Here is a 20,619-nt window from a genome sequence, read left to right on the forward strand (position 1 = left end):
TGTAGAGGTCACAACACTGTTTCTATGGAGGCTATTGTGGAGGAGCGTTCCATGGTGTCGTAGAATCGCAGGCAGGTCTTGTACTGCAGTAGCTTCTCTGCCAGAAGGCTGCTTCCTACTCCTCTACTCTGCATCACACTCAGGTCTAGGTACCTGGGACACAGGGAAGGAAATAATGATAGGGTGGATCTGTCTCAATACTGTCACCTGTCTAAATACTGTCGTGTCTCAATACTGTCACCTGTCTCAATACTGTCACCTGTCTCAATACTGTCACCTGTCTCAATATTGTCACCTGTCTCAATACTGTCACCTGTCTCAATACTGTCACCTTTTTCAATGCTGTCACCTGTCTTAATACTGTCATCTTTCTCAACACTGTCACCTGCCTCTACACTCTCACTTGTCTCAATACTGTCACCTGTCTCAACACGGTCACCTGTCTCAACACAGTCAAGTGTCTCAATACGGTCATCTGTCTCAATACTGTCACCTGTCTCAATACTGTCACCTGTCTCAATACTGTCACCTGTCTCAATATTGTCACCTGTCTCAATACTGTCACCTGTCTCAATACTGTCACCTTTTTCAATGCTGTCACCTGTCTTAATACTGTCATCTTTCTCAACACTGTCACCTGCCTCTACACTCTCACTTGTCTCAATACTGTCACCTGTCTCAACACGGTCACCTGTCTCAACACAGTCAAGTGTCTCAATACGGTCATCTGTCTCAATACTGTCACCTGTCTCAATACTGTCACCTGTCTCAATACGGTCATCTCTCAATACTGTCACCTGTCTCAATACTCTCAATACTGTCACCTGTCTCAATACTGTCACCTGTCTCAATACTGTCACCTGTCCCAATACGGTCACCTTTTTCAATACTATCACCAGTCTCAATACAGTCACCAGTCTCAATACAGTCACTTGTCTCAATACTGTCACCTGTCTCAATACTGTCACCTGTCTCATCTGCACAGACTATATTGATACTTTGCTCAGGTCACCTCAAGGTGTCAAGGAAATTCTCAAATTTGTATCACTGAAAATCTTGAACACAAGATTTAAAGAAATAAAATGGCTTCCTCATCTCCTTTGACTCATCTGCATGGACTATATTTATATATGAGAGAATCTCATACTGCACCTGTAAGATATCCACCAGAACACCAGAGTGTTTATGGTCATCAACATGGCTAAGAAGAAGAAAAAATGCTCCAGATTCCCTTCATGCAGTGTGTTCGGGTACCAGTTACCTGTAGTTGGACAGGAGAACAGTACTATCAGTGGCCATAGGACTGAATCACCATAATGCAGACAGACCCCCATCAACTATCCCAACATGAATGTATGTTCCTCTTCAGTTTCTATGGTTACAATGATGCATCTGATAGAGAAGCCTTCACCTCCAGAGAGTAGGTAGACCAGCTGGATGATGAGGGCTCCCAGGAAACAGCCCCCTCCGTAGGACAGGGTGAGGAAGTGCAGGGAGATGCCTCTGATATGACTGGGTGTCAGGTGGAAGGAGATCACAGAGCCTGGAACAGAGAAGAGAAGAAGGCTGGGAAGAGGAATACGCCTTCATTCGGTTCAAACGTCCCTTGTCTGTCTGTAATACACCAGTAGGGGTCATCCTAACCCTAGCTTCCAGAGTTCACAATACTATCCTCCATGTTGGCAGTTGGTTCCTGACTCTCCAGAGTCTAACTTCATCCCAACGACATACAGTTGAAGTCAAAATATTACATACACTTAGGTTGGAGTCATTAAAACTCACTTTTCATCCACTCAACAAATTTCTTGTTAACAAACCATAGTTTTGGCAAATTGGTTAGGACATCTACTTTGTGCATGACACAAGTCATTTTTCCAACAATTGTTTACAGACAGATTATTTCACATATAATTCACTGTATCACAATTCCAGTGGGTCAGAAGTTTACATACACTAAGCTGACTGTGCATTAAAACAGCTTGGAAAATTCCAGAAAATGATGTCATGGCTTCAGAAGCTTCTGATAGGCTAATTGACATAATTTTAATCAATTGGAGGTGTACCACAGCCGTCATACTACTCAGGAAGTCAATGCGTTTTGTCTCCTAGAGATGAACGTACTTTGGTGCGAGAAGTGCAAATCAATCCCAGAACAACAGCAAAGGACCTTGTGAAGATGTTGGAGGAGCCTGGTACAAAAGTATCTATATCCACAGCAAAACGAGTCCTATATCGACATAACCTGAAAGGCCGCTCAGCAAGGAAGAAGCCACTGCTCCAAAACCGCCATAAAAAAGCCAGACTACGGTTTGTAACTGCACATGGGGACAAAGATCGTACTTTTTGGAGAAATGCCCTCTGGTCTGATGAAACAAAAATAGAACTGTTTGTCCATAATGACCATCATTATGTTTGGAGGAAAAAGGGGGAAGCTTGCAAGCTGAAGAACACCATCCCAACCGTGAAGCACGGTGGTGGCAGCATCATGTTGTGCGGGTGCTTTGCTGCAGGAGGGACTGGTGCACTTCACAAAATAGATGGCATCATGAGGGAGGAAAATTATGTGGATATATTGAAGCAACATCTCAAGACAATAGTCACGAAGTTAAAGCTTCGTCGCAAATGGGTCTTCCAAATGGACAATGATGCCAAGCATACTTCCAAAGTTGTGGCAAAATGGCTTAAGGACAACAAAGTCAAGGTATTGGAGTGGCCATCACAAAGCCCTGACCTCAGTCCTATAGAAAATGTGTGGGCAGAACTGAAAAAGCGTGTGCGAGCAAGGAGGCCTAGTCTGTCAGGAGGAATGGGCCAAAATTCACCCAACTTATTGTGGGAAGCTTGTGGAAGGCTACCCGAAACATTTAACCCAAGTTCAACAATTTAAAGGCAATGGTACCAAATACTAATTGAGTGTATGTAAACTTCTGACCCACTGGGAATGTGATGAAATAAATAAAAGCTGAAATAAATCATTCTCTCTACTATTATTTCCGACATTTCACATTCTTAAAATAAAGTGGTGATCCTAACTAACCTAAGACAGGGAATTTTTACTTGGATTTAATGTCAGGAATTGTGAAAAACTGAGTTTAAATGTATTTGGCTAAGGTGTATGTAAACATCCGACTTCAACTGTATGCTGTTCATTGACATTCTAAATGTTACACCCAGTTTGTCTCTGTGTACGAACAGTGTAGCAGCAATAGGTGTGTCAGAAATACATGCTGGCTCTCCGTCACTCACAGGAGGGGGTGACAAGGGCCTCAGCTAGACCCAGTAGGATGTACTGGGGAGCCAGCTGGATGCAGGCCATGGAGGACACCTGGAGCACCTTCCCTGACAGGGCCTGCTCCGTCAGAGGATAGCCCTTCCTGTGGACCTCAAACAGGCCAGCTACCAGGACAGACAGAGCTGCACAGGCATGACCCAGTGCTGAGAGAGGAGAGGAGGGAGGGGAGAGGGAGAGAAACAGAGAGAGATATGGAGAGAGAGACATTAACATTGACTGAGTCACTGATGAGGGTGGTATTTGTGCATGTGTGTGCATGCTTGTGTGCCGTGTGTATCTGTGTGTGTATGCCATGTGTGCATGCCTACTGATGACTCTGGCGGGGGAGAAAGGTGTTTTCTCCATGGACAGGTAGCAGGAGGTGACACACTCCATGAGAGGGGCTAGCAGCAGCAGAGGTAGGATGCTGATGAGGTTCATGGCACCAATGGGCAGGAGGAAGCCATTCAGGTGCAGGTTAGAGTTCATGGTCTGAATGTAGTAACCTGATGGAATCTGTGGAAGAGGTCAGGCTAATAACAGATTCTATGGCATCTTTTTTGATCATAAATAAGCATTATAGATTTGCCTTTTTTCCCCCGAATATCTGAAAAATTATGTATTTGCACTTTCCACTGAAATAAGGACCTGAAAATGTTGTAAAAATCTCCTGTGAAGCATGTCAGTGAAGAGGCCTGATGTTCTCCATTACATTGACCTGCCTGAGTGATGCAGGCGCGGTACAGTATCTGCAAGCCGTACAGGGGGAAGAGCCTTGCCAGGACCTTGACGTTCTCCACATGTGTCTCACTGTAGCACCCCCCGTTGTTCTCCTTGGCGCGGTCCAGCCAGCTGGCTACGTCTCCACCCAGGTGGCGGTAGTGCAGGCAGCACATCTTCAGAGAGTTCAGGAACACCCCCAGAGTGGTCAGCAGGGAACTGCCTGCACAACAACCAAAATGTAAGGTTCTAAATAAACAGAATAAAAACTAACTGACAACTATGGAAAGCTCAAACCAAGTTTTTTCACCCAATGGGTCAGACAGCTGAACAGACAAAAACATGTTCCCACCAAATATACAAGTATATATAGTCAGGCCTCCTGGGTGGCGCAGTGGTTAAGGGTGCTGTGCGCCAGCTGTGCCACCAGAGACTCTGGGTTCACGCCCAGGCTCTGTCGCGAACGGGAGGTCCGTGGGGCCACGCACACTTGGCCTAGCGTCGTCCGGGTTAGGGAGGGTTTGGGTCTCATCACGCACCAGCGACTCCTGTGTGCAGTGCACAGGTTGCCAGGCTGGCTTCCGGGTTGGATGCGCGCTGTGTTAAGAAGCAGTGCGGCTTGGTTGGGTTGTGTATCGGAGGACGCATGACTTTCAACCTTCAACCTGAGCCCGTACGGGAGTTGTAGCGATGAGACAAGATAGTAGCTACTAACAATTGGATACCATGAAATTGGGGAGAAAAAGGGGTAAAATAAAAAAAAGTATATATAGTCCACTTTAGGCAGGAAGTTAAGTGATGTGGGTAATAAACTGTTCCTTCTCCCTTATTGTAACCTGACCTGGAGCCCTATTGATCCACAGCTCTCCACCCTTATCAGTGACGGCAATCATGTGGATTAATAGGGAGAAAGGTGCTGCTACCATGGACAGGTAGCAGGAGGTGACACACTCCATCTTCCCTGTCCCTGCTGAAGAAACCAGGCCCAAACCATGATGCTGCCACCACCATGTTTGACAGTGGGGATGGTATGTTCAGGGTGATGAGCTGTGTTGCTTTTACGCCAAACATAACGTTTTGCATTGTTGCCAAAAAGTTCAATTTTGGTTCCAGAGCACCTTCTTCCACATGTTTGGTGTGTCTCCCAGGTGGCTTGTGGCAAACTTTAAACAACACTTTTTATGGATATCTTTAAGAAATGGCTTTCTTCTTGCCACTCTTCCATAAAGGCCATATTTGTGCAATATACGACTGATTGTTGTCCTATGGACAGAGTCTCCCACCCCAGCTGTAGATCTCTGCAGTTCATCCAGAGTGATCATGGGCCTCTTGGCTGCATCTCTGATCAGTCTTCTCCTTGTATAAGCTGAAAGTTTAGAGGGACGGCCAGGTCTTGGTAGATTTGCAGTGGTCTGATACTCCTTCCATTTCAATATTATCGCTTGCACAGTGCTCCTTGGGATGTTTAAAGCATGGGAAATCTTTTTGTATCCAAATCCGGCTTTAAACTTCTTCACAACAGTATCTCGGACCTGCCTGGTGTGTTCCTTGTTCTTCATGATGCTCTCTGCGCTTTTAACGGACCTCTGAGACTATCACAGTGCAGGTGCATTTATACGGAGACTTGATTACACACAGGTGGATTGTATTTATCATCATTAGTCATTTAGGTCAACATTGGATCATTCAGAGATCCTCACTGAACTTCTGGAGAGAGTTTGCTGCACTGAAAGTAAAGGGGCTGAATAATTTTGCACGCCCAATTTTTCAGTTTTTGATTTGTTAAAAAAGTTTGAAATATCCAATAAATGTCGTTCCACTTCATGATTGTGTCCCACTTGTTGTTGATTCTTCACAAAAAAATACAGTTTTATATCTTTATGTTTGAAGCCTGAAATGTGGCAAAAGGTCGCAAAATTCAAGGGGGCCGAATACTTTCGCAAGGCACTGTAGGTATATGCATACACTGTAACGCAAAGGTGAGACTGTCTGAGATTGTGTTAACCTTTCTTGGGCCTGAAGGTGAGGGTAAGGTTGTGTTACCTTTCTTGGGCCTGAAGATAAGGTTGTTGCTGACCATGTGTATGGCGATGAGCATCAGCAGCACAGACATGAAGGGGATGAGGAAGCCCAGGTTGTTGGCCACTGACTGCTGGATGTAGGCGATACCCAAAAACACTATCGTGGAGTTTAGGTTCACCAGCCAGTAGAACCTGAGAAGACAACATTACAACCAGGCTTGAGGGGAAACGTTTTGGAATGAAATGCAGTACCCTGTGATCTCCACATTAATCTTGGTACCCTTAACCAAATCAGCTATCATCACAGAGACTGGCAAAAGATATATCAAAATTGATCTTGTTACAAATACAATATACTCCAAAGAACAATGTATCAAACTAAAATACAAAATACTTCTGTAGTTGTAGTTAGATAAACTACAAATTCATACAGGTAAATACATTTGCAAGTACACACCTTCACTACAACATTCTCAGTAATGTTAACATTTAGTTGTTTTACTTGCTTTGACTGTAATATGTGGTTGTTTATCTACTGTACCTTAGTTGAATGCCTTGTAAGTTGCTCTGGTTATGAGTGTCTGCTAAACGACAAACATTAACATTTAAATTTAAAAAATTATCAATCACAAAGCACACTGGGTATTATTATTGGCCTTCTTATGGGTGCGGAGGTCATTATTTTACTACCCAGCATGCTTTTCAACTGTTCTTTTTTACTTTAACATTTTTTGTGATTCTCAACTGGGGGTCGCGGGACTTGCACAGGAGATATATATATATATATATATATATATATATATATATATATATATATATATATATATATATATATATATACATGTTTTTAAAATAAAACATTATGTTGAAAGGCAAACGGTGCACGGCTTATTGTTGCTGACTTTACATATGCAGCGTGTCCAGCAGTGGTGAAATTCGCTAGCTACGTTCGGCCTTTTGAGGGTTTTCGCGCTGCACACACTCACTGAACAATACAATAACGTTCTCGCCCCCCCACACACACTGATGCAAAGAAATTACAGATTTCTCAACACACACAAAGGTCCAAGAAAGGCACATTGCGCATCATACCTTGCGGCACAGCACATTACTAAGCGCAAAAAAGCCCACACTAGCAGAGAAGATCTCATACTCCCTGCTGATTTATATCTGCACTGGTATCTTGGGAGAGTCAGCCACCAACAAACTTAAAACCATACCCCTATCCAGTAGCAATTTTAGCATGTAAATCTTGGTGGGGCAAACAACCTCCCCCAAAATGTTTTGATGCATGCCAGCAAACACACAACACAACACTAAACAATACATTAATTGCACTATAACGGGGATCAACAGTGCCCACACAATTAAAGCTCTCCCAACAGCAGAGTCCCAACAGCAGTCCCTACACCTTACCACTGCTACACCTAGCTATCAGCGGAGCCTTGTCTGGCAGTGAACCAGTTCATTCCTTTTAAAAAACATAGCTGGTATGACTGACTTGCTTAAACAAATATGGTTTTAACTGACAATTGAGATGTACAAAGTATGGCATAAGGGGACGACGAGCGGATAAGAGGCAATCCGTAATTTAGATAAAGACATTAATGAGCGAGCTAGGACGGACGTAGTCATTATAACTATTTGTTCAGCACTTTTGAAATGTACTGCGACAGAATTCAGAACATTGGTCATTCTTATAGTATTCTCTTGTACACCAAGTGAGAACCGTAGGATAGATAAAGGGGGCATATAAGCAGACAATGAAAGCTCTTACGATATTCAATGATTAATATTACATTTCTCTATGTTATAGGCTACATGTGCACCACCAAGTCAGAACAGTAGGCAAAATTAAGAGGGCAAACGGGACCAAATTATTAGGGTGAGGCACATGGGCTACTAACAGCTTACTACACAACATACAATTAGTATTACTTTCTTATCTACAGTATACATAACTCCCTAGCATATTACATCATTTATGCAGCAGCATACAATACATTTTTGGACTCACCTTGTGCTGTGCTCACTTGAACAGGAAGGTAGCGCTGTGGTCCTTTGTGGGCAAATTTTGTCATCAAACTTTGTCATCAAAGTCCAGCATTCTCTGGATTTATGGTGCTTTCAAGACAACTGGGAACTCTGAAAAAAAACAAGTTTGAATCATGATGACGTCAGTGATCTTCATGTCGGCGCTCTAGAAAGAGGCCCAAGTTTCCGACTTGCAATTCCGAGTTGGATGACTGTTCAAAAACCTATTTGCCCAGTCGGAGATCGTTTTCTTTTTCAGAGTTACCAGTTGTCTTGAACTTACTGAAGTCAGATTTCTCAGTTCTGAGTTTCAGGTTGTTTTGAGTGCTGCAGAAGTCATGCTTGACACCATGGCCGATATTGAATGTTTATCCATTTAAGCTTGGAAAAGAGACCCTTAAACCAAGATTTGGACCGCACACCCACTCCACTGAGTAGCATTCTAGTGATTGCTTTGCAATGCTTGCAGTTAGCCACTGACTCCTTCCAAACCACTCACTGTTGAATTTGCGATTTCAACTTGTTGTGTAATGTTTATGTCCAATGGTCGGTGAGCACCGATACGTTTTTCTCTACATTATTTCTCTTCATATGACAAGGATTAAAAAGGATTTGCCAATAGTTTGTCGACTTGATTCATGATGATGACTGATAGCCTGCTAGCTAAGAATTTGAGCCTTCTTGGATGGGCACTTCTAATGTAACTCTATGGCAGCACCCAAGGGGCTTACATTTTCGAGCTTGAAAATACAAATTACATTGGAGTGTAGTTCAGTGTTATTAAAATTACAATATACATATTTCAAATACATGTAACAGAAATACTGCCTGTGTGTGTGTGTGTGTGTGTGTGTGTGTGTGTGTGTGTGTGTGTGTGTGTGTGTGTGTGTGTGTGTGTGTGTGTGTGTGTGTGTGTGTGTGTGTGTGTGTGTGTGTGTGTGTGTGTGACCATGTGTGTGTGACCATGTCTGCTAACACACCTACCTCCTCACCAGTCAAATCCTTGGAAACAAGCACTGTCATTATCTGGGCACAGGGGAACAAACAGAATATTCTAGTCACCCTGCATGTGCAACAAAATCGACTTGGCAAAGCCAGAGCGACTTTCAATTGGTGCATTAGTATATCACCTCAAGATAGCCGCGTGAGACAACAACATATCACAATCGTATCAAGTATATTTTCCCTCAACAAAGTATTTATAAAAAAAGGACATATACATTTACATTTAGTTCATTTAGCAGACACTCTTATCACACCATAGTTCTACCAGACTTCTGATACCATTGCAGGGTGAAAGGGTGAATGGGTTCACAAGATGTGAACCATGATAAAAAAGATAGCATAGAAAAGTATTTTGAATTTTGAAAATACAAATTACAGCAGTGTAGTTCAGCCCAGCATAATTCAAATGACCTAAGTAATTAAAAAACGTATTTCAAATATGTAACATAAACACTGGCATAAATATCTGCCTATTACCCAACACTGTTACATTTCCTTATCAAAGAAACCACAACCCCTGTAGATACAGAGTACACAGTCAAGTAGGAAGCTACTCCCTCTCCTCTGGTGTAGAGCTCAAAGAAACAGAATGTAATCTATGACACTGCTATTGCTTAACCTACAGGAGAGAGCACCAAAATGGCTGACAATCTAGAACTGTTATGGTGCTCCATCTGTCTGGATCTACTGAAGGATCCGGTTACTTTTCCCTTCAGACACAGCTGTATGCAACGTCATCTTCTTAGTTTGACTTCCATCCAAACCACATCCCTGTAGACACAGAGTTTCACAGCCCAGTAGGAAGCCACTCCCTCAATGAAACAGAAAATAATCTTTGACAAGCTGTTGCTCATCTTTCGGGTGAAAGCACTAAAATGGCTGACAATCAGGAACTGTTCTGTTGCTCCGTCTGTCTGGATCTACTGAAGGATCCGGTGACTACTGCCTGTGGACACAGTTACTGTATGGGCTGTATTAAAGAAAGCTGGGATCAGGATGATCTGAAAGGTGTCTACAGATGTCCCCAGTGCAGACAGACCTTCACTCCAAGGCCTACTCTGAAGAGAAACACCGTGCTGGCTGAAGTGTTGGAGAATTTGAAAATGGCAGATTTCCAAGGTACCACTCCTGCACACTGTTATGCTGAACCTGAAGATGTGGAGTGTGATGTCTGCACTAGGAAAAAACTCAAAGCTGTCAAGTCCTGTCTGGTGTGTCTGGCCTCTTACTGTGAGACTCATCTCCAGCCTCACTACTATGTGTCCCCACTAAAGAAGCATAAGCTTGTCAATGCAGTGACAGATCTACAGGAGAAGATTTGCCCAAACCATGACAAACTGCTGGAGGTTTACTGTCGTACCGATCAGCAGTGTATCTGTCTGCTGTGTTTGATGGATGAACATAAAGGCCATGATACAGTGTCAGCTGCAGCAGAGAGGACTGAGAAACAGGTAAAATGTTGAATATTACTCTCCCATTACATGCAGTATATTTGTTTACATAAAGAATTGCATCATTATTGGACGGATCAAACCACATGACATTAATGTCAACCGATCCAACAAAAAATCTAATCTATTAGCATGCCTTCAATGTAATGTCCACCATTATAGAGTAGCAAGTGCAACATAACCCAGGCCAAAAACTAGAATCTATTAGCATGTCTTCAATGTAATATCCACCATTATAGAGTAGCAAGTGCAACATAACCCAGGCAGGTTCATCTCTCACTAAAACATAAAGGGTGGGTTTCCCAGACACCAATTAAACCTAGTCCTGGACTAAAAACAAGCATTAAGTGGCAATATGTAACTTTTTGCGCAACCTGACCAAATTAACATAGAAATGTGAGTTATAGATCTGTCATTCTAATTGAAAGCAAGTCCAAGAAGCTATTTCTATGCTTCCCGTTCTTAAATTATTTTACTTTCGTTTTTGTGCACCAGCTTCAAACAGCTGAAACAACAATATTTTTGGTTATGGAAAATATATTTCCAGCGGTTTAGATGGTACAATGACTCTCTACACTCTACTTACACTCTACACTCTACTACACTCTCTACACTCTGTCACATAAACTGAAATTAGGCAAACGTTTAGAGTTTTAGCAACCAGGAAAAGGCTGAGCGATTTCTCCACAGTGCAACTTTAATAGAGAATCTCAATTTAAAATGCTGTCCAGGTTGAGGCTTGATCCGTGTCTGGGCAACCACCCCAACATGCTGTTCAGTCCGGGATTAGGCTTGATCTGTGTCTGGGAAACCACCCCAACATGTAGGCAACTTAGATAAGTATGCTGAACTCTCAAAGAGATTTCCTTTTGGTATGGCAGGGTTTCTATTAGTAAAATATGTTATGTGATGTTTGGTATGGCAGAGTTTCTATTAGTAAAATATGTTATGTGATGTTTGGTATGGCAGAGTTTCTACTAGTAAAGTATGTCATGTGATGTGTTTTTGAGCAGCAACAGTTGGGAGAAACACAGAAGGAAGGGAAGCAGAGAGCCCAGAGGAAAGAGAAGGAGGTGCAGGAGCTGAGACAGGCTGTAGATGCCATTAAGGTGAGTTTAAATCAAGGTTCAAATTATGTGGGTGTCAATGGTGCTGGGGCTCTGGGTTTGGGGAGCCAAGAGGAACAGGGGGCTCACAGTCCTTGTGAGAGCTGTTTTTCTGTCCTAACAGGAGTCTTCATGGGTAGCCGTGGATGACTTTGAGAGAATGTGTTCCATGCACATCCTTTCATATATTCGCTCCATTGAGAGAAGGTGTTCTGAGGTGAAGGAGCAGATCAGAGCCCAGGAGAAGGCTGGAGTGAGTCAGGCTGAAGGACTCCTGGAGCAACTGGAGCAGGAGGTTGCTGAGTTCAAGAGGAGAGATTCTGAGCTGGAGCAGCTCTCACACACAGAGGATCACATCCATTTCCTCCAGGTGACCTTACTCTCTGTCTTAGACAATGTTGTCAGTGAATTGTGTTTGAGCTCCAGAAGTCTTTGACTCAATTCATTCTGAATTTATTTTCAGAGTATCGATTCTCTCTGTGGCCCTCCTGGACCAAAGACATTTCCTAGCAGTTTGGAAGCAGTGAAGAAATTTGTCTCTGAACAGAAAGAGAGAATGGAAAATACATGCAAGGAGGAAACCGACAAGATGTTGAATTCTCTCGAAAAAAAAATGTGTATGGCTAATAGAATCTTATCTACACTGAACCAAAATATAAACGCAACATGTGTTGATCCCATGTTTCATGAGCTAAAATATAAGATCCCAGAAACGTTCCATATTCAAAAATAGAGTATTTATCTCAAATGTTGTGCAAAACTTTGTTTACATCCCTGTTAGTGACCATTTCTCCTTTTCCAAGATAATCCATCCAACTGACAGGTGTGGCATATCAAGAAGCTGATTAAACAGCATGATCATTACACAGGTGCACCTTGTGCTGGGGACAATAAAAGGCCACTCTAAAATGTGCAGTTTTGTCACAACAAAATGCCACAGATGTCTCAAGTTTGGAGGGAGTGTGTAATTGGCATACTGACTGCAGGAATGTCCACCAGAACTGTTGCCAGAGAATTGAATGTTAATTTCTCAACCATAAGCTACCTCCAACAGCGTTTTAGAGAATTTGGCAGTACATCCAACCAGCCCCACAACCTCAGACCACGTGTATGGCGTTGTGTGACCAAGCGGTTTTCTGATGTCAATGTTGTGAACAGAGTGCCCCATGGTGGCGGTGGTGTTATGGTATGGGCAGCCATAAGCTACGGACAATGAACACAATTGCATTTTATCGATGGCAATTTGAATGCACAGAAATACTGTGTCTGTGAACAACATATGCATTATATCTGTAATTCCCAGTCATGTGAAATACATAGATTAGGGCCTAATGAATGTATTTCAATGTATTTATATTTTGGTTCAGTATAATTTATACATATAGCATGTCAAGTGAAAAATCATAAAATCATTATTAAGGTGGTTGAATTGCAGTGAGAAGTAATACATAATGGTTGAACTTTCTCTTGGTACGTTTCTGGTTAAAGTAATAAGAGTTTTGTAATTCTCAGGTAAAAGTTTTGTGAATGACTCTAACTCTACCTGTCTTCACAGTGACAAACCCATCTTCACCACCTGTGCAAGAGTACAGTACGAGAAGTGGATTTCTGAAAGGTGAGTAATAATTATTTTTGCCTCTGGCGCTCTCCTTCTTCTTTGGTATAACGGTGTTCCACAACAATTACATGTGCATTCCACCACCTACTGTGCGGCTGGATAATAAACCTCCCAAAAATGAAATATTGAGGGACTCATTCAAGGGTTTTTCTTTAATTTTACCATTTTCTTGCACACTCTTGGCATTCTCTCAACCAGCTTCATGAGGTATGCAAATGCTATTCATGAGCTATGCAAATGCTATTCATGAGCTATGCAAATGCTATGCATTTCATTTAACACGTGTGCCTTGTTAAATGTTAATTTGTGGAATGTATTAATGCGTTTGAGCCAATCAATTGTGTTGTGACAATGTAGGGGTGGTATACAGAAGATAGCCCTATTTGATAAAAGACCAAGTGCATATTATGGCAAGAACAGCTCAAATAAGCAAAGAGAAACGACAGTCCATCATTACCTTAAGACATGAAGGTCAGTCAATCAAGTGCAGTCAACAAAATAACAAACGCTATGATGAAACTGGCTCTCGTGAGGACCTCCACAGGAAAGGAAGACCCAGAGTTACCTCTGCTGCAGAGGATAAGTTCATTAGAGTTACCAGCCTCAGAAATTGTAGCCCAAATAAATGCTTCACAGAGTTCAAGTAACAGACACATCTCAACATCAACTGTTCAGGGGAGACTGCGTGAAGCAGGCCTTCATGGTCGGAATCAAAAGGGGTTTGTTAGGCTGATACAGTCCTCTCTACAAGATCTCAGTGCAGTTCATTGCAGCAAAGAAACCACAACTAAAGGACACCAATAAGAAGAAGAGACTTGCTTGGGCCAAGAAACACGAGCAATGGACATTAGACCGGTGGAAATCTGTTCGTTTGTCTGATGAGTCGGTTCCGACCTAGAATATGTGGACAACTATGAATACCTAGGTGTCTGGTTAGACTGTAAACTCTCCTTCCAGACTCATATTAAACATCTCCAATCCAAAATCATAGGCTTCCTATTTCTCAACAAAGCCTCCTTCATTCAAGCCGCCAAACTTACCCTAGTAAAACTGACTATCCTACCGATCCTCGACTTCGGCGATGTCCTCTACAAAATAGCTTCCAATACTCTACTCAGCAAACTGGATGCAGTATATCACAGTGCCATCCGTTTTGTTCCCAAATCACCTTATACCACCCACCACTGCGACCTGTATGCTCTAGTCGGCTGGCTCTCGCTACATATTCATCGCCAGACCCACTGGCTAAAGGTCATCTATAAGTCTATGCTAGGTAAAGCTCCGCCTTATCTCAGTTCACTGGTCACGATAACAACACCCACCCGTAGCACACGTTCCAGCAGGTATATCTCACTGATCATCCCCAAAGCCGACACCTCATTTGGACGCCTTTCCTTCCATTTCTCTGCTGCCAGTGACTGGAACGAATTGCAAAAATCGCTGAAGTTGAAGACTTTTATTTCCCTCACCAACTTTACACATCAGCTATCTGAGCAGCTAACCGATCGCTGCAGCTATACATAGTCCATCTGTAAATAGCCCACCCAATCTACCTACCTCATCCCCATTCTGTTTTTATTTACTTTTCTGCTCTTTTGCACACCAGTATCTCTACTTGCACATCATCATCTGCTCATTTATCACTCCAGTGTTAATCTGCTAAATTGTAATTATTCGCTCCTATGGCCTATTTATTGCATACCTCCTCATGCCTTTTGCACACACTGTATGTAGACTTTTTTCACTTAGTTGGCGGAGATTAGACATGATATCAACACCATACCACTCCTGGTTACTTTGACAGCATCCACTTTTCCCCGTGCCTTCTTCACCATCCTTGTGACTTCTAAAGGGTTTCCCAAATAAACATCCTTATCCAAAAAACATACTCCTACAAGCAACGATTCATCAGAATCAATTTTTGCCCCTTTTCGTTCCATTCTTCGACTTCACTATTGTCCACACATCTTCAAACACTTCTGCTTCCTCCATCTCAACCTCTCTCTCCATAGCCTCTGTTCTTCTTAATCTCCAATCACCGCCTTGTTTCTCGATGCCCACAATATTGCTACGCACCCAGTCTTTTTTCACTACCGCCTCGCTCTCTCAACCTTCCCCTTTCTCTCTCTCTTTCACACTCTCTTTGCCTCCTCCCATCTCACTCTCACACACACACATACAGCACTGACCTAGTATGTTTTACGACCTCTTTTGCAGACTATCGTACCATAGAAGTGGATCCCAACACCGCATGTGCAACTCTCTCTCTGTCAAACAGAAACAAGGAGATAGCATGGAGTGACAAGGCCCAGGCCTATTCAGACCATCTAGACAGGTTTACTTACTATCATCAGGCTCTGTGCAAAGTGGGGCTGTCTGAAACCTGCTACTGGGAGGTAGAGTGGAGCGGGGGCATCGTTGATGTGGCAGTCTCATACAGAGGGATCAGCAGGAAGGGTTGGGGCAATGACTGTTGTTTTGGACACAATGATCAGTCCTGGAGTTTGGTCTGCTCTCCCTCCAGTTGTTCATTCTGGCACAATAATAACAACAAAACCAACATTCCTGTCCCCCGCGCCTCCAGAGTAGGAGTGTACCTGGACCACAAGGCAGGTACCCTGTCCTTCTACAGCATCTCTAACACAATGGCCCTACTCCACAGAGTCCAGACTATATTCACTGAGCCCCTCTATCCTGGGTTTGGAGTTGATTTAGGATCATCTCTAAAGATATGCCACCTGCCAGTATGACAATGCTCTAACAACACTCAAACCCCTCCTAACATGTTATGGTCCTGGTACACTAACCCCAGGCTTGCTCTACTGGCGTTTTACTCACTTTATTTTTGTTAAATATGCTGTGTCAGATTATTTTGTAAAAATAATTTAAAAAGGAGTGCCAATATTTTGGTTAAGGGCTTGTAAGCATTTTGATTTTTGATTCCAGATATTGACCAATCAATTTCAGCTTGTCTATATTAGTAGATGGGCACGCTCTCATGGCTTCATATGTGTTTTTGATTAATGTCAGATTAATCCAATTAAAGTAAGAATGGTATGACCTTGACTCCATTTTTTCTGACTTTTTTTTGTCCAATACAACAGGTTAAATGTGTATAGTACCGTTTAGTTACTGTTTCAAGGCATCACCTCTACACTGTTGAGCACATACACACCCCTCTATAATACAACAACCCACCAGTTGAAGAAGGAGAGTAGCTGGTGCTGGTCGTAGCCCTGTAGTTTGTATGGCCCCATGGGACAGAGGATGGCACGGATGCCCCCGATGCCCAGGGCAGCTGCAAGCAGGCCAGTGTAGAACAGGATGTGCTGCTCCCGGTGCGCCATCTGGTGAATCATGTTGTGCGTGTCGATGTAGAAGTCCTCGAACGGGAACGCCACCACTGGGAGCATGGCAGTGCCTGAGGGGGGACGGGGGAGTGGAATCAGAATTTCATTAGAGGGATTTTATTTGGATTGGGAAAATGTCAATAGTATGGGGCAAAGTAGGGATCTGAGAAGTAGAGAGATCAGAGGTAATTCAGTCCTAATGTGTCAATTATTTAGAAGGGATGATCCATCAATTAATTGTATTTTATAAAGCCCTTTTCCCAACAGAAGTTGTCACAGAGTAAGACAAATGGTGGTAGAAGTGGGTACACATTTGAAAGTTCAGCCATGTACTGCATAACATGACAGAGTTGGTAAATACGGAAACAGAAGGAAGTTAAATTTAGAGTATAAGATGAAGAAAAGTCTACGTTTTTTGCATCATCTAAGTTGCAAGTTTTTTGTACTAAGATGCTAGCTCCATGATTTTCAAATATCTCGATACGACCCGTCAGACTCAGATCAGTCAGTTTAAGAATAACATAATCAGTTATATTCCAGGAAGATTAAGTACTTTGCCATCTGGACAAATTTAGTTAAAATTTCAAACTGTCGGAAAATCAAAACTTGCTAAATCGAGGTAGATAATTGCTAACTAGCTAGTTGAGCTAGGCTAGTTGATCTGAACCACAAATCTATGACAAACAAAAGGCTACTACATGTACTGATAATTAATGTACTGTAATCAATGTGCCATTGTAAGTGGCATATTAGCTTTCAAGACTTAGACCTCAATAGATAGCGAGCTAGAGGATTTTGTCTACTTGGCGGCATTCATAATTCCCTTATGTTATGTGTTAAGTCTCATTGGATCTAACGTTATTGAGATGCTAGTCAGGTAGACTGAGGCTAGTTAGATAGGCTGTGTGGGGGTAATCCAGGACACAGAGAGCACCCATTAGGTGTTGTGGTATAATAAACAGTCCTTTTTACAAGCAGGCATGGTCCTTAGAGATGTAGCTAGACAGGGTGAACTCCTATGGTCAGTTGGCATAGGCCTGCACTGGGGCTCAACTGTAGTTACACCACTATCTCTAATATTCCAGAACTTATTTCCTCAGAACCTTGTAATTTTCAGTTGTCTAACTCTGACAACTGCTGTTGGAAAAAGGGCTTTATAAAATAGATTTGATTGATAGATCATCCCTTCTAAATAATTGACACATTAGGGCTGAATTACCTCTGAGCTCTCTACTTCTCAGATCCCTACTTTGCCCCATACTATTACTGTGTGTCCGGCTGCTTTCTCTGAGGTGAGACAGAAAATTCTAATAATGAGTCATCATAAGTAATGGGGTTGATTTGAACTCAAATCCAGGGTCCAACTGCTAGCATTGAGCACATGCATTCCTCTGATGCATTTGTCACCCACAGCACTCAGACCCATGTACATCTACAGTTGAAGTCAGAAGTTCACATACACCTTAGCCAAATACATTTAAACTCAGTTTTTCACAATTCCGGACATTTTATCCTAGTAAAAATTCCCTGTCTTAGGTCAGTTAGGATCACCACTTTATTTTAAGAATGTGAAATGTCAGAATAATAGTAGAGAGAATGATTTATTTCAGTTTACATTTGTTTTCATCACATTCCCAGTGGGTCAGAAGTTTACATACACTCAAATAGTATTTGGTACCATTGCCTTTAAATTGTTGAACTTGGGTCAACTGTTTTGGGTAGCCTTCCACAAGCCTCCCACAAAAAGTTGGGTGAAATTTGGACCATTCCTCCTGACAGAGCTGGTGTAACAGAGTCAGGTTTGTAGGGCTTCTTGCTCGCACACGCTTTTTCAGTTCTGCCCACAAATATTCTATAGGATTGAGGTCAGGGCTTTGTGATGCCACTCCAATACCTTGACTTTGTTGTCTTTAAGCCATTTTGCCACAACTTTGGAAGTATGTTTGGGCTCATTGTCCATTTGGAAGACCCATTTTCGACCAAGCTTTAACTTCCTGACTGATGTCTTGAGATGTTGCTTCAATACAGCCACATAATTTTCCTACCTCATGATGCCATCCCAGTGCTTCATGGTTGGGATGGTGTTCTTCGGCTTACAAGCCTCCCCCTTTTTCCTCGAAACATAAAGAGGGTCATTATGGACAAACAGTTCTATTTTTGTTTCATCAGACCAGAGGACATTTCTCCAAAAGGTACGCTCTTTGTCCCAATGTGCAGTTGCAAACCGTAGTCTGGCTTTTTATGGCGGTTTTGGAGCAGTGGCTTCTTCCTTGCTAAAAGGCGTTTCAGGTTACGTTGATGTAGGACTCGTTTTACTGTGGATATATGGATTTTCACTTCTCGCACCAAAGTACATTCATCTCTAGGAGACAGAACGTGTCTCCTTCCTGAGCGGTATGATGGCTACGTGATCCCATGGTGTTTATACCTGCGTACTATTGTTTGTACAGATGAACGTGGTACCTTCAGGCATTTGGAAATTGCTGCCAATGATGAGTCAGACTTGTGTAATTTCTTTTGATTTTCCCATGATGTCAAGCAAAGAGGCACTGAGTTTGAAGGTATGCCTTGAAATACATCCACAGGTACACCTCCAATTGACTCAAATTATGTCAATTAGCCTATCAGAAGCTTCTAAAGCCATGACATCTTTTTCTGGCATTTTCCAAGCTGTTTAAAGGCGCAGTCAACTTAGTGTATGTAAACTTCAGACCCACTGGAATTGCGATACAGTGAATTATAAGTGAAATAATCTGTCTGTAAAAAATTGCTGGAAAAATGACTTGTGTCATGCACAAAGTAGATGTCCTAACTGACTTAAACTATAGTTTGTTAACAAGAAATTTGAGGGGTGGTTGAAAAACGAGTTTTAATGACTCAAACCTAAGTGTATCAACTGTACATGTATCTATGTCTCTAGACAAAGGGGGGGAAATTACGGCCCGCAGGCCGTTGCCGGCCCATCGGGCACTTCAATCCGGCCAGCGAGGTCCTTTTTACTTTATAAAAATGTTTTGCCCTTTTTTCTCCCCAATTTCATGGTATCCAATTGGTAGTTACAGTGTTGTCCCATCACTTCAACTCCCGTATGAACTCGGGAGAGGCGAAGGTCGAAACACGACCCAGCCAAGCCGCACTGCTTCTTGACACAATGCCCGCTTAACCCTGAAGCCAGCTGCATCAGCGTGCATGCACCCGGCCCACCACAGGAGTCACTAGAGTGCAACGGGACAAGGAAATCTCAGCCTAACTCGGACAAATTGTGCACCGCCTCATGGGTCTCCCAGTCACAATGCAGTGCCCTAGACCGCAGAGTTTTGCAGTGCAATATAATGCAGTGGAGTCCACACATCCTCTCCTTCAATGCAAATGTCATGTAAACTCAGAACGTTAATCTCTCTCCCTCCACCGTGTAGTTTCTCTAAGAGACTATAATCCATAGAGATCATTCCGCATTAAGAGATAGATAAGGATTAGGCATTGAGAAAATAAAGCAGTAAAAATGATGTTCCATGAATTAAATCGGTTTGAACAATAAGTACTCCCTATACCAATATACAAGGATGAGTGTTCAACATCAATGTTCCACTCATCCCCCTCCCCTTGAAAACAAACAGGAGCACCTTACCAAAGAGATGGAGCAGAGTACACAAGTAGAGCACCTTGGTTCTCCCAAGGCAGGTGTCAGCAAACCATCCCACCATCACAGGAGTGAGTGTGCTGGCCCCCACAAAGCACAGGTTAACGGTAGCAGCCTGGTAGTGATCATAGCCCAGCTTCACCGTACAGAACAGGATCATGTTACACACAATCCCAAAGAAGGTGAACCTCTCAAACAGCTCCACCAGCAGGATGAAGATGATGACTTGGAGCTTTTTGCGTGTCTGCTGGGGACGGTTCAGGGGCAGCCCCCTGCTCGGGCACGGGGTCATGGAGGGCCGACACAGCTGGTGGTGCCCCCCTTCCATGGAGGGCCGACGCAACTGATGGTAGTTCCGCCCCTCTTCAGGCAGCCCTTGGAGGTCCACTGCCACCATACTGCC

General features: G+C 42.9%; 2 protein-coding genes across 2 annotated transcripts; one reads left to right on the forward strand and one right to left on the reverse strand.

Annotated features, from left to right (window-relative positions):
* Positions 1 to 8: 8 nt before the first annotated feature.
* Positions 9 to 20,613, reverse strand: LOC139406419 (solute carrier family 15 member 5). Its single transcript, XM_071148972.1, has 9 exons — positions 20,205 to 20,613; positions 16,425 to 16,647; positions 6,035 to 6,204; positions 3,994 to 4,214; positions 3,601 to 3,787; positions 3,247 to 3,435; positions 1,412 to 1,543; positions 1,153 to 1,261; positions 9 to 153 (listed from the first exon to the last, which is right to left on the reverse strand). Exons 1-9 carry the CDS (start codon positions 20,611 to 20,613, stop codon positions 9 to 11), a joined length of 1,785 nt encoding a protein of 594 aa, XP_071005073.1.
* On the forward strand, positions 9,867 to 16,290 carry LOC139406418 (E3 ubiquitin/ISG15 ligase TRIM25-like). Its single transcript, XM_071148971.1, has 6 exons — positions 9,867 to 10,502; positions 11,516 to 11,611; positions 11,733 to 11,978; positions 12,072 to 12,225; positions 13,164 to 13,223; positions 15,444 to 16,290. Exons 1-6 carry the CDS (start codon positions 9,927 to 9,929, stop codon positions 15,974 to 15,976), a joined length of 1,665 nt encoding a protein of 554 aa, XP_071005072.1. The 5' UTR covers positions 9,867 to 9,926; the 3' UTR covers positions 15,977 to 16,290.
* Positions 20,614 to 20,619: the final 6 nt, after the last annotated feature.

Source organism: Oncorhynchus clarkii, chromosome 4 (genome assembly GCF_045791955.1).
Source record: "Oncorhynchus clarkii lewisi isolate Uvic-CL-2024 chromosome 4, UVic_Ocla_1.0, whole genome shotgun sequence".
NCBI lineage: Eukaryota > Metazoa > Chordata > Actinopteri > Salmoniformes > Salmonidae > Oncorhynchus > Oncorhynchus clarkii.

Coding starts and splice junctions, on each gene's coding strand:
- LOC139406418 (XM_071148971.1), top strand. CDS start 9,927: ATGGCTGACAATCAGGAACTGTTCTGTTGCTCCGTCTGTCTGGATCTA. Junction 11,979..12,071: donor ATCACATCCATTTCCTCCAG/GTGACCTTACTC, acceptor ATTTATTTTCAG/AGTATCGATTCTCTCTGTGG. Junction 13,224..15,443: donor GAGAAGTGGATTTCTGAAAG/GTGAGTAATAAT, acceptor CCTCTTTTGCAG/ACTATCGTACCATAGAAGTG.
- LOC139406419 (XM_071148972.1), bottom strand. CDS start 20,613: ATGGTGGCAGTGGACCTCCAAGGGCTGCCTGAAGAGGGGCGGAACTAC. Junction 6,205..16,424: donor CTACTCTCCTTCTTCAACTG/GTGGGTTGTTGT, acceptor TTGTCTTCTCAG/GTTCTACTGGCTGGTGAACC. Junction 154..1,152: donor TTCTGGTGGATATCTTACAG/GTGCAGTATGAG, acceptor CCTGTGTCCCAG/GTACCTAGACCTGAGTGTGA.